At 45.6% G+C, this 13,602-nt stretch overlaps 1 protein-coding gene across 2 annotated transcripts in view; it reads right to left on the bottom strand.

Moving 5' to 3' along the window:
* Nucleotides 1–467: 467 nt before the first annotated feature.
* fndc3a (fibronectin type III domain containing 3A) overlaps nucleotides 468–13,602 on the bottom strand; it is a 158,572-nt gene continuing 145,437 nt past the window's right edge. For both annotated transcript variants that reach the window (XM_031791290.1, XM_031791289.1), the window contains exon 26: nucleotides 468–6,576. In XM_031791290.1, coding sequence (XP_031647150.1) covers nucleotides 6,265–6,576 — 312 coding nt within the window. In that variant the 3' untranslated portion in view covers nucleotides 468–6,264. The remainder of the gene's footprint in view (nucleotides 6,577–13,602) is intronic.

The following is a 13,602-nucleotide window of genomic DNA, read 5'->3' as shown; positions in this document are numbered from 1 at the left end:
TACAACTAGTAAAACAAGCTTGTCCTTTGGGTTCTGATGGGGTAGGACAGTTGAGGCATTTTATAAGTTATATTTTTCAAGAATCATGGGTAACACAGTCAGGTACAAAATTGGCACCCTTGATCAACATGAGCAAAATAAAAATACTATAAAAATACAACACATTGTGTGCTCCAAAAATGTTGGAAATTGTATTATTTTATACAAATACAATTGCTCAGGAAAAAAATATATATTTATCTTAACTGGTATCAAAAAAAAAAAATGTAAAAGATTAGCAATATTCTAGCACTGAGAAGATTCATCCTTTCCAATGTTTTATAGACATTGGGAGAAATCTTAAGACCATTCCTCCATTCAGGATCCAGATCCTCGATATCCTTTGGACTGACCTTTTGGGGGGGGGGGGGGGGGTCCACAAAAATTGTAGAGGAAAACATGACATGACAAATCAAGACAAGGTGAAATTAAGAATTATAAATCTTTATTGTGCATGGATCTTTGTAGATATCATGGCTATACAGATACACTTTAGATACATACTTATGATTATACAATTTGATTCCCATAACGAACATTTGAAAGTGATATGTCTGGTACTGGTAGTATTTATAGTATAACAAATTTTCATTTTGGAATGTACGGTGTTATGAGGTAACTGCAAACATTAAAATTACATAAAAATGGTCTCATTTTTTGTTGTGCATATTTTAATTCTTTTTTTGTTTGTTTTGTTGTTGTAGCGTTTTGTTTCTTCTTTCTCTCCCTCAGCCCAGTGATCTGCCACCACGCTGAGGTGTTACGATGCAATCACACGATGCAATCACACGATGCAACCACTATCAAATTTTTGGTTGGAATTTCATTCTTTTAAAAAAACGACAAAAAGAATTAAGACATCAGAAATCAAAAAGATGCCCGGTCGACCAAATCAATGTAATTCCCCCCCCCCCCAAAAAAACGTTTGCAAAGTACCTGTATCATCATCATCATCATCATCATCATCATCATTATAATGGTTGCAACAGCCAGAATCATATTGGTCCATAACAAAACACAACACAAGACTGCTGCCTGATCACAGACTACATTGATTAGCTCGCATAACTCGGCAATCGGTCACAAAGACTTGGAACACACAGAGGGGGAAAAAAAAAAAAAAAAAAAAAAGAGGGACTCGTACTCATTTTCATGCCATTTTTACCCGGTGGGCGGAGTTATACGTAACAGGTGCCTGTGTGGGTTTCAAAGTGCGAGGACCGTCCGACGCGCGCCCACGTTGTTCAACGTGCTAGCTACAGAGTGCAAGGACCGTCCGACGCGCGCCCACGTTGTTCAACGTGCCAACTACAGAGTGCAAGGACTGTCCGACGCGCGCCCACGTTGTTCAACGTGCTAGCTACAGAGTGGCTGGAAAAAAATGTGGTCCCCAATGTCAACGGGTGTGTAACGTCAAGTTTAGCACGTTCATGGTTGCTGCTATTAAGTCGATCTACTAAATTTAACTGAATTAAATATATGAAACTAATCATGACTAGATTTATCATCTAATTTCACTGCAATTTGGTTAGTCAACATGTCTGTCAATCACAGGGATTAAATGATTGGTGTTTCGATTGAACAAAATCAGATTAACTGAGCCTTTCCCCAATCCTTTTCAGTGACTTGTGTCATCGTGTTGTCAATGGTTCTCAGTTTACCGCGTATATTTGAAAAGGCTTCAGTATTTTATTTGATAGAATTCAAGGGGAAGGTCATGTAATTTGTTATCGATTAAAATGTCAGTATTTTGTAATTTACGTAATTCAATTAGACTATGTGTCAATTAGATTCTCTCACACACACATTCGGTTTCAGCGTTACTTCATTCGTTAAACTGATGGATTTCGGATGTCCTTGGTCTTCTATTTGTTGGAGGGCAACTACACCGTATCATCTACCAGCTACACCGTATCATCTACCAGCTACACCGTATCATCTACCAGCTACACTGTATCATCTACCAGCTACACCGTATCATCTACACCGTATCATCTACCAGCGACACCGTATCATCTACCAGCTACACTGTATCATCTACCAGCTACACCGTATCATCTACACCGTATCATCTACCAGCGACACCGTATCATCTACCAGCTACACCGTATCATCTACCAACTACACCGTATCATCTACCAGCTACACCGTATCATCTACCAGCTACACCGTATCATCTACCAGCTACACCGTATCATCTACCAACTACACCGTATCATCTACCATCTACACCGTATCATCTACCATCTACACCGTATCATCTACCAGCTACACCGTATCATCTACCAGCTACACCGTATCATCTACCAGCTACACCGTATCATCTACCAGCTACACCGTATCATCTACCAGCTACACCGTATCATCTATCAGCTACACCGTATCATCTACCAGCTACACCGTATCATCTACCAACTACACCGTATCATCTACCAGCTACACCGTATCATCTACCAACTACACCGTATCATCTACCAGCTACACCGTAGCATCTACCATCTACACCGTATCATCTACTAACTACACCGTATCATCTACCAGCTACACCGTATCATCTACCAGCTACACCGTAGCATCTACCATCTACACCGTATCATCTACTAACTACACCGTATCATCTATCAGCTACACCGTATCATCTACCAACTACACCGTATCATCTACCAACTACACCGTATCATCTACCAGCTACACCGTATCATCTACACCGTATCATCTACACCGTATCATCTACTAACTACACCGTATCATCTACTAACTACACCGTATCATCTATCAGCTACACCGTATCATCTACCAACTACACCGTATCATCTACCAACTACACCGTATCATCTACCAACTACACCGTATCATCTACACCGTATCATCCTGGAGGAGAACTTAAAACACCCAGCCTCATTGAACATTCCCTTACTTTGAGTGACCGTTATCTCTCAACTTTAAACAATGAAATTCAAATACAAAAATAATGGTTGGTTTAGCTTCCTTCTATTCTGTGGCTGCATGAAATAGGCAAAACATAACGTGAATTCAGCGACGCCATTTTGTTTACTTCCCCCGATGAAACCGCAAGATCCATCACAAGACAATACTGGAGGAAAGACAAGTGGTTTAAATGTGATTTAAAAAAATACATTTGTGCAGTGTAAACCTGTAGCGGGTGTGTTGAATAGATTCCACCATCCAGACTTGAGCGAGTGCTCAGCTGGGTCTATACTGTGTGCACCCATACGGTGACGCTGAAATCTACGACCCCCCCCTCCCCCCTCCCGTGACGTGTAGCACCACGCACCGGGTGAAATGGCGTGAAGGAAGTATGTGTCCGCAAAAAAAAAAAAACGTAAAAAAAAAAAAAGGCCAAACTTTAGATCAACAGGAAGTACGAGTTAACACAGTTCTGATCTACGGTGGTTTGGACTCATTATGGTTTATGATTATTTAGCTACGTAGGTGTTTTCTTATTTCCTCTGGACATAGGTTATAATACCATATACTTCAATCTTGTAAAAAAATAGATATTCACATGAATGACTCTGATGTAAAGAAATCAAAAATAAATCAGAAACGTTGATATCCTCCAAATACTACTATTTCATTTCATCGTGATTAATATTATAATGTATTATATGTTTGATAACATCAAATCAATATTGCTAAAAAATAAAAATAAACAAAACAACAAATTGTGTTTTCTAAAAATACAATTAAAAAAGAGAAATTAAGAAAATGCATCCAAGTTTATTTTGTTTTCTTTAATCCTCTGAAAACAACAAACTGGTCTGATACCATCGGGAGAAAAAAACAAACATCTGTTGTTACTATGACAACACGTCATGGTGGTAGGTGTACTGGAACTTTTAAAACACCCAAAACACCAGTAGGGCTTGTACAATCTGAAAATACGTAGTTCTATAAAATGGATAACAAAACCAAGACACATTCAGTCAAGGTTTCCTCTTTCACTTAAGGTGCAAAATTAAGTAGTGAAAAAAAAAACACACACAAAAAAACATAGATAATATGGATAGTAAGCGAAGTACATGTTTTGTGCTAAAGAACAACAAAAACAACAAAATTCTGCATGATTGTGAATACAAGCTACAGGATAGTAAAAATAATTAGAATTATTCATCATCATCATTGTGTTAGTTTGGTTTTATGTGTTTATTTTCCCCTAAACTCTACTTCTGAGCGATTAACTTCTCCAACAACTAACATGTCCTTGTGTCTTCACTATACAAAAATATACTACCGTTTCTCCAGTCAACTTCTGCGTCCCTACGCCCCTCTGAACATCAACAAAATTAGAAAGTGCTAAATGAACATTCTATAATGCAAACAAGAATTGGATATATATTCTTCCTCTCTATTTAACCCTTTATATAAACTACAGAAGGTGTGGTGGCCACTTCCCCCTTCCTAGGTATCTCTGTAGTACACCTGACCTCTGACCTCCCCACACCCACTCGCCCAGCCACTTCCTAACTGTTGCTGTGTTCGCATGCTAATCGGAGTTATCGGAAGTTCCCAGTTCACAGTTGGAAATTTCACTTGAATGACCTTCAAGTCGGAATTACACGCGGGGAAACTCTGAGAAAATGATGTTACTCGAGTTTCACCACTGACCTTAAAACCTTTTCCAACCAAAACAAATGACAACAAATTCTGTTTCTGACAATTACAACCGTATCAATTTGGATAAATGTAGCTAGTCTGACCATATCTGTCAACGTTAAGCTAGCAAACTTTATTATAAGCGACGTTAGCAAGCCTATCAAAGCTAGCTTGAATCTTATTGATCCTGTCACAGACGTACCATTTACCAGCTTCCCATTTCCCACGAGCACGTCGTGAAGCCAGCATGTTTAACTGTGGCACACCTACACCTGTGTATCGTGCGTTTCTGTGCAAAACACTGGCCAAATCAGGTCCCAGGTCCTAACAGCACATATGTTATATAATATAAACCTATATACTAACATAGTGTCATACCGGACCCTTTTAACCACCGATATAAATAAATTAATAATCTATACATATATATGGTTGGACACGTACATGGTGAGTGAAATTTATCTTTTAACTGTAAAAACCTGCTCCTTCATTATCCATTCTGTACAGGTTAACCAATCACAATGAAGCATAGAGCCTCACAGTGGAGGTGTCACAATACCAATACCCATAAAACCTAGCGGTCAAACAGGGAAATGGTTCCAATAGTATTTCCACCATTCATTTTTTCCACATAGGGGATTTTTTTTTAGAAACACTTCACATGAAGGGCTGTGTTTTGTGTAGGCTTAGGCCTGGCGGGACATTTTTGATAACCCTGTAAATTTCTCTAGGACTTTTATCAATATATTTCGGCTCCATTTTACTCTCAGATGTGAAAATGCTAATTAGCATCAAAGTAGACAACATGCAAAACGACAAAATTGACAGCAAGCTCCTGCACGTCATCTCTAGTTGACACCTTGATGATCTGGACGAGATCACACTATTGTGTCAACTTAAAACTTGCACAAGACAGTTGTCAGAATTGTCCATTTATTATTTCTTTTTTTGCCAATTTATTCATTACTACATTTAGCTAACAATAGATAGTTAATCCAGAGATTCTTACCTTTGCCTCGATTCGGCAGTCTCGTCCAGATCATCATGGTATTTGTAGTTCTTTATGATAGCCACATTAGCAGCTAATTAGCATTTAAGTTTTGCAGGGTAAATAAAGGTGAATATATTGACGAAAGTCACTTTGTCTGAAAGAGATTTACAAGGGTTATCAAACTGGCACAACAGGGCAAGCCTCCACGCAAACACAGCCCTTATTTGAAGTGTTTCTAAAAATCCACTATGTGAAAAAAACAAACAATTGGAACCATTTCCCTGTTTGACCTCTTGGTGTTATGGGTATTATGACTCATAATGTGCTACTCTATTCTGTGCAGGGTAACGAAACACAGCGGTGTCTTCTTGTTAAACATTGAGAGGCTTCTGTAAAGGGAGGTTAGGGAGGGGGAAGACAGGAAGCTATCATTTCCTCTGGACTTCCTGCCTCCTGGACTCCCTCACCGGTGCTAATCATAATCAACCCAGAGGTGACAACAGAAATAAACTACAACATCAACAGGAAATTACAGCTGTAACCCTGTAGCTTGGAGGAGAAGGAAGGGAGGAACTGGGGAGGAGGAGACGGAGGAGAAGAACAAGGGAGATACAAGCTCACTTGATAACAAAGTACTGGATGATGAAAGCGATGAGGATGGAGATGACTGCGCAGAGCATGATGATGAGAGCAGCCCACTGCTCATCTGTTAAGGGCCTGGCGGGGTCAGCTCCAGCTCGGGGGCCCACACTGCTCACACTGCCCGCTGACAGCTCACTGCGCTGGGGGGAGAGCGTCACCGTGGGGCTGTAGGGACCACTCAGCTCTGGAGCATCCTGGCACTGGCGGATGGCACACACCCTGAAGCGGTACTCACTGTTGGGCTGCAGGCCGGGCATCTGGTAGGACGTAGCAGAACCTTTATACACCTGGACGAGAGAGAGGGAGAGAGAGAGGTTAGAATACACCTGGTATAAGATGGAAGAGCCTTTTTAAACCTGGAGAAGAGAGACAGAGACCGCACGAGAGAAGACAGCGAGAGAGAGGAGACAGCGAGAGAGAGGGAGGGAGAGAGGAGACAGCGAGAGAGAGGGAGAGAGAGAGGAGACAGCGAGAGAGAGAGGAGGAGAGAGAGGAGACAGCGAGAGAGAGGGAGAGAGAGAGGAGGACAGCGAGAGAGGGGAAGAGAGGAGACCGGAGAGAGAGGGAGACAGAGAGACAGCGAGAAGAGAGGGAGAGAGAGAAGACAGCCGAGAGAGAGGGAGAGGAGAGAGGGAGACCAGCGAGAGAGAGGGAGAGAGAGGAGACAGCGAGGAGAGAGAGAGAGAGGAGACAGCGAAAGAGAGGGAGGGAGAGAGGAGACAGCGAGAGAGGGGAGGGAGAGAGAGGAGACAGCGAGGAGAGGGGGGAGAGAGGAGACAGCGAGAGAGAGGGAGGGAGAGAGGAGACCAGCGAGAGAGAGGGAGAGAGAGGAGAGGAGGGAGGGAGGGAGGAGAGAGGAGACAGCGAGAGAGAGAGAGAGGAGACATGGAATGGAGAGGGAGGGAGAGAGAGGAGAAAGCGAGAGAGGGAGGGAGAGAGAGGGAGACAGCGAGAGGAAGAGGAGGGAGGGAGAGAGAGGAGACAGCTGAGAGAGAGAGAGGAGACAGCGACGAGAGAGAGAGAGGAGACAGCGAAAGAGGAGGGAGGGAGAGAGAGGGAGGACACGCAGAGTGGGAGGGGAGAGAGAGGAAAGAGGGAGAGAGGAGGAGGACAGCCGAGAGAGAGGAGGGAGGAGACAGCGAGAGAGAGGGGAGAGAGAGAGAGGGAGGGAGGGAGGGAGGGAGGGAGAGAGGAGGGAGAGAGAGAAGAGAGGAGGGAGAGAGGAGAGAGGAGAGGGAGAGAGAGGGAGGGAGAGAGGAAGACAAGCGAGAGAGAGGGAGGAGAGAGAGGAGACAGTGGAGAGAGAGAGGAGAGAGAGAGAGAAAGAGGGAGAGAGGAGACGAGCGCGGAGCAGGAGAGGAGGAGACAGCACAAAAGAAAAGGGCAACCAGTGAAGAACAAACACCATTGTAAATACAATCCAAATTTATATATTTTCCCTTTTGTAATTTAACTATTTGCCCATCATTACAACACTGTATACATACATAATATGACATTTGTAATGTCTCTATTCCTTTGGAACTGTTGTGAGTGTAATGTTTACTGTTCATTTTTATCGTTTATTATCTATTTCACTTGCTTTGGCAATGTTAACATATGTTTCCCATGTCAATAAAGCCCTTTGAATTGAATTGATACAGGAAAGAGAGAGGTAGAGAGGAAAGGGAGGTGAATACACAGGAAGTAGGAGGGAGACAGAAGACATGGTCTGCCTCAGTAGCTTGGAGTCCTGTGATTGGATAGAGTGATGAAAGGACAAAAGCTCTGTGTTAAATGGCAGACACATACAGCTTCCTTATTTAATTTGGTTGTCATATAACAGGCAGATTAGCGTCAGCCAGCAGCCTCTGAGCCCACCATTACCATAGCCATTACTGTTGTGGCTTTTCAACCTCTGCCATATTGTGGATTCGGATCCATCTATCTAATAGAACTCAGAGGGTTTTCTTTAATGGAACCTTCTCTGTAATGGTGTACCGCAGGGCAGCTCTCTTGGCCCTCTACTCTTTTCTATTTTTCTATTTGTACCAATGACCTGCCACTGGCATTAAACAAAGCTTGTGTGTCCATGTATGCTGATGACTCAAGCATATACCCATCAGCAACCACAGCTAATGAAGTCACTGAAACCCTTAACAAAGAGTTGCAGTCTGTTTTGGATTGGATGGCCAGTAATAAACTGATCCTGAACATCTCTAACAGCATTGTTTTTGGTACAAATCATTCCCTAAGTTCTAGACCTCAGCGAAACCTGGTAATGAATGGGTGTGGTTGTTGAACAAGTTGACTGTCATGGTCAAAACATACAGATTCAATGGTTGTCAACCAGGCAAAGGGTGGCTATTTGAAGAATATAAAACACTTTTTGTGTAACACTTTTTTCTGGTTACTACATGACTCCATATTTTGGTTACTACATGACTCCATATTTTGGTTACTACATGATTCCATATGTGTTATTTCATAGTTTTGATGTCTTCACTATTATTCTACAATGTAGAAAGTAGTACAAAATAAAGAAAAACCCTTGAATGAGTAGGTGTTCTAAAACCTTTGACCGGTAGTGTAAATGTAGCAGATAGACGAATACTAGAGGCCTTCACGGATCCACCTGTACTCCAATACCCGAGACCCAATCCGGGGCCCAAGCGGGTCCAGATCCACGGGTCTGGGTCGGATCTGACATGATTGTCACGGGCCTCGGGTATGTCTGAATTTTAACGGACTTGTCTGGAAGTTGCCCACTCAGATCCCCCAACACCACTGCTGCTATAGAGGAAATGCTACCATCTTGCTTTTCAGGACAGTGGAGCGTGTAGCCTGTAGCCAATCATGAGTCATCAAAGTGGCAACAGGCTACAGACAGAGACTCGATCCGTGTGTGGCAAAAGTTAGGAGATATCTAACCAATGGAAGATGGAATTAAAAGTTAAAAAGAAGGATGGGCTACAATGACTAAGAGACAACAGGAAGGCTGCTATTTCATATTCTGGATGGAGTTGTTGTTTGTAACTGTAGGACGCACGACAGCCTCAATTAGCCTAGCAAGCTAACGCTAGCTAGCTGAACTTCTCCTGGTTTCATGCTGTCAAGACAGGTCCTACGGAATCATATTGATGATAAATAACCTAGCTACGGCAGCTATTAAGTCTACTAAAGCTTGAGTTGGCTTGGTCGGTTGCGGTCTCTCGCCTCTCTCTCCCTCCTCCCCGTGTCACTCACAGTACGGCCCCTCCCCGCCTGCTAGAGCCCCGCCTCTCTCCCTTCCTCTCTCGGTTTATCAGCTCTGGTTAATAAAGTAGCACAAAAAAACAGTCTTTTCTGCTGCTTCCCCCACACAGATCGGACCGGGTCTGGACGCAACGGGTCTCTATGTAAAAAATTATCATAATAAAAATGATTTATGCAAATCGGGTCCGGGTGGGAAAGCCCCAGGTCCATTTCAGAATGGATCCAACTTTTACACCCATGAAAACCTCCAATGCACACATAAAACACTGCATGTTCATATTTCCGGGTTGGCCTGCTAAGAGTTACTGCTGAGCCCACCACTACCCCGGGTTGGCCTGCTAAGAGTTACTGCTGAGCCCACCACTACCCCAGGTTGGCCTGCTAAGAGTTACTGCTGAGCCCACCATTACCCCAGGTTGGCCTGCTAAGAGTTACTGCTGAGCCCACCACTACCCCAGGTTGGCCTGCTAAGAGTTACTGCTGAGCCCACCATTACCCCAGGTTGGCCTGCTAAGAGTTACTGCTGAGCCCACCATTACCCCAGGTTGGCCTGCTAAGAGTTACTGCTGAGCCCACCACTACCCCAGGTTGGCCTGGTAAGAGTTACTGCTGAGCCCACCACTACCCCAGGTTGGCCTGCTAAGAGTTACTGCTGAGCCCACCACTACCCCAGGTTGGCCTGGTAAGAGTTACTGCTGAGCCCACCACTACCCCAGGTTGGCCTGCTAAGAGTTACTGCTGAGCCCACCACTACCCCAGGTTGGCCTGCTAAGAGTTACTGCTGAGCCCACCACTACCCCAGGTTAGCCTGCTAAGAGTTACTGCTGAGCCCACCATTACCCCAGGTTGGCCTGCTAAGAGTTACTGCTGAGCCCACCATTACCCCAGGTTGGCCTGCTAAGAGTTACTGCTGAGCCCACCATTACCCCAGGTTGGCCTGCTAAGAGTTACTGCTGAGCCCACCATTACCCCAGGTTGGCCTGCTAAGAGTTACTGCTGAGCCCACCACTACCCCAGGTTGGCCTGCTAAGAGTTACTGCTGAGCCCACCTCTACCCCAGGTTGGCCTGCTAAGAGTTACTGCTGAGCCCACCTCTACCCCAGTTTGGCCTGCTAAGAGTTACTGCTGAGCCCACCACTACCCCAGGTTGGCCTGCTAAGAGTTACTGCTGAGCCCACCATCACCCCAGGTTGGCCTACTAAGAATTACCGATGAGCCCACCATTACCCCAGGTTGGCCTGCTAAGAGTTACTGCTGAGCCCACCACTACCCCAGGTTGGCCTGCTAAGAGTTACCGATGAGCCCACCATTACCCCAGGTTGGCCTGCTAAGAGTTACTGCTGAGCCCACCACTACCCCAGGTTGGCCTGCTAAGAGTTACTGCTGAGCCCACCACTACCCCAGGTTGGCCTGCTAAGAGTTACTGCTGAGCCCACCATTACCCCAGGTTGGCCTGCTAAGAGTTACTGCTGAGCCCACCATTACCCCAGGTTGGCCTGCTAAGAGTTACTGCTGAGCCCACCACTACCCCAGGTTGGCCTGCTAAGAGTTACTGCTGAGCCAACCATTACCCCAGGTTGGCCTGCTAAGAGTTACCGCTGAGCCCACCACTACCCCAGGTTGGCCTGCTAAGAGTTACCGCTGAGCCCACCACTACCCCAGGTTGGCCTGCTAAGAGTTACCGATGAGCCCACCATTACCCCAGGTTGGCCTGCTAAGAGTTACTGCTGAGCCCACCATTACCCCAGGTTAGCCTGCTAAGAGTTACTGCTGAGCCCACCATTACCCCAGGTTGGCCTGCTAAGAGTTACTGCTGAGCCCACCATTACCCCAGGTTGGCCTGCTAAGAGTTAGTGCTGAGCCCACCACTACCCCAGGTTGGCCTGCTAAGAGTTACTGCTGAGCCCACCATTACCCCAGGTTGGCCTACTAAGAGGTACCGATGAGCCCACCATTACCCCAGGTTGGCCTGCTAAGAGTTACTGCTGAGCCCACCTCTACCCCAGGTTGGCCTGCTAAGAGTTACCGATGAGCCCTCCATTACCCCATGTTGGCCTGCTAAGAGTTACTGCTGAGCCCACCATTACCCCAGGTTAGCCTGCTAAGAGTTACTGCTGAGCCCACCATTACCCCAGGTTGGCCTGCTAAGAGTTACTGCTGAGCCCACCATTACCCCAGGTTGGCCTGGTAAGAGTTACTGCTGAGCCCACCACTACCCCAGGTTGGCCTGCTAAGAGTTACTGCTGAGCCCACCACTACCCCAGGTTGGCCTGCTAAGAGTTACTGCTGAGCCCACCACTACCCCAGGTTGGCCTGCTAAGAGTTACTGCTGAGCCCACCACTACCCCAGGTTGGCCTGCTAAGAGTTACTGCTGAGCCCACCATTACCCCAGGTTGGCCTGCTAAGAGTTACTGCTGAGCCCACCATTACCCCAGGTTGGCCTGCTAAGAGTTACTGCTGAGCCCACCATTACCCCAGGTTGGCCTGCTAAGAGTTACTGCTGAGCCCACCATTACCCCAGGTTGGCCAGCTAAGAGTTACTGCTGAGCCCACCATTACCCCAGGTTGGCCTGCTAAGAGTTACTGCTGAGCCCACCACTACCCCAGGTTGGCCTGCTAAGAGTTACTGCTGAGCCCACCACTACCCCAGGTTGGCCTGCTAAGAGTTACTGCTGAGCCCACCATTACCCCAGGTTGGCCTACTAAGAGGTACCGATGAGCCCACCATTACCCCAGGTTGGCCTGCTAAGAGTTACTGCTGAGCCCACCATTACCCCAGGTTGGCCTGCTAAGAGTTACTGCTGAGCCCACCATTACCCCAGGTTGGCCTGCTAAGAGTTACTGCTGAGCCCACCACTACCCCAGGTTAGCCTGCTAAGAGTTACTGCTGAGAGGGATGGAGAGGGAGGCTAGACACCTGGGGTCTCCTCAGGGATCAACATCAGTCATCATAACGATGCATTTAGACAGAGGAATCACCTGATAAAGATCTCCTACAGCTGCGCTAACTGGCACAACAGATAACCTCCATCTATTTTGTCGCTGATTTGCATAATGTAGTTGTACAGCAGAGTGGTCACCAACATTTTCTGAGTCAAGAACACTTCCTGATGCAAGCCAAGATCTACAGCTTGGATTTCTTATTTCATTTTTTTTTTCAACGTGACTTAAAACCGTTAGCCTATTGCAACATTAAGCTAATAAACACAGTTCTGTAGCAGTGAGGTTTGTGCAGTAGGCTTTAAGACCAGTACATTATCATATCGGCTACGCTTGAATTGCCCTGCCAATGGAGTTCTTCTCAGATCATTTTGAAATTATGTAAATGTTTTGGGATGTGATCACACTGGTAATAGATCATTTGTTGATGGTCAGTCTGAGGTGAGGGAGCAGGGGTGACCTGACTCTCTGTCCCTCCGCTCTCTCACCTGACTCTCTGTCCCTCCGCTCTCTCACCTGACTCTCTGTCCCTCCGCTCTCTCACCTGACTCTCTGTCCCTCCGCTCTCTCACCTGACTCTCTGTCCCTCCGCTCTCTCACCTGACTCTCTGTCCCTCCGCTCTCTCACCTGACTCTCTGTCCCTCCGCTCTCTCACCTGACTCTCTGTCCCTCCGCTCTCTCACCTGACTCTCTGTCCCCCCGCTCTCTCACCTGACTCTCTGCTCTCTCACCTGACTCAGTCTTCCAGCTGATGGTGAAACTCAAGTCACACTGCATAATTTTTTGCCTCATGTTCCAATTCATGTTGTTACTCCTTTGACCAGAGAAAGTGAAATAACGATTTAAAAACAAGACACAAGCTACTAATAATAGGAACTCAAACTTATAAATACACTGTTACTGATAACAGCTGCAGTGCCGGTTGTAGCGTGAGTGGAAGTAGGGAGAACGAGCATTCTATGGTATACAAAAGTGCAGTAGCAGTGTGTTGGTAAAATAATTGGAGAAGCAAAGCCAGGAAGAAACAAAAACATATTACAAAACAAAGTTCTCGGTTGTGGCAGAATAAATTCAACCACACCTTTGTAGTTCTACCTTCAGGAATGCCTTAGAGATTAACCAGCTGTCAACCGGTGA

This window comes from Oncorhynchus kisutch, linkage group LG15, assembly GCF_002021735.2.
Source record: "Oncorhynchus kisutch isolate 150728-3 linkage group LG15, Okis_V2, whole genome shotgun sequence".
Taxonomy (NCBI): Eukaryota; Metazoa; Chordata; class Actinopteri; order Salmoniformes; family Salmonidae; genus Oncorhynchus; species Oncorhynchus kisutch.
The sequence above is the reverse complement of the archived record's forward strand: the minus strand, read 5'-3'. Positions and strand labels throughout refer to the sequence as shown.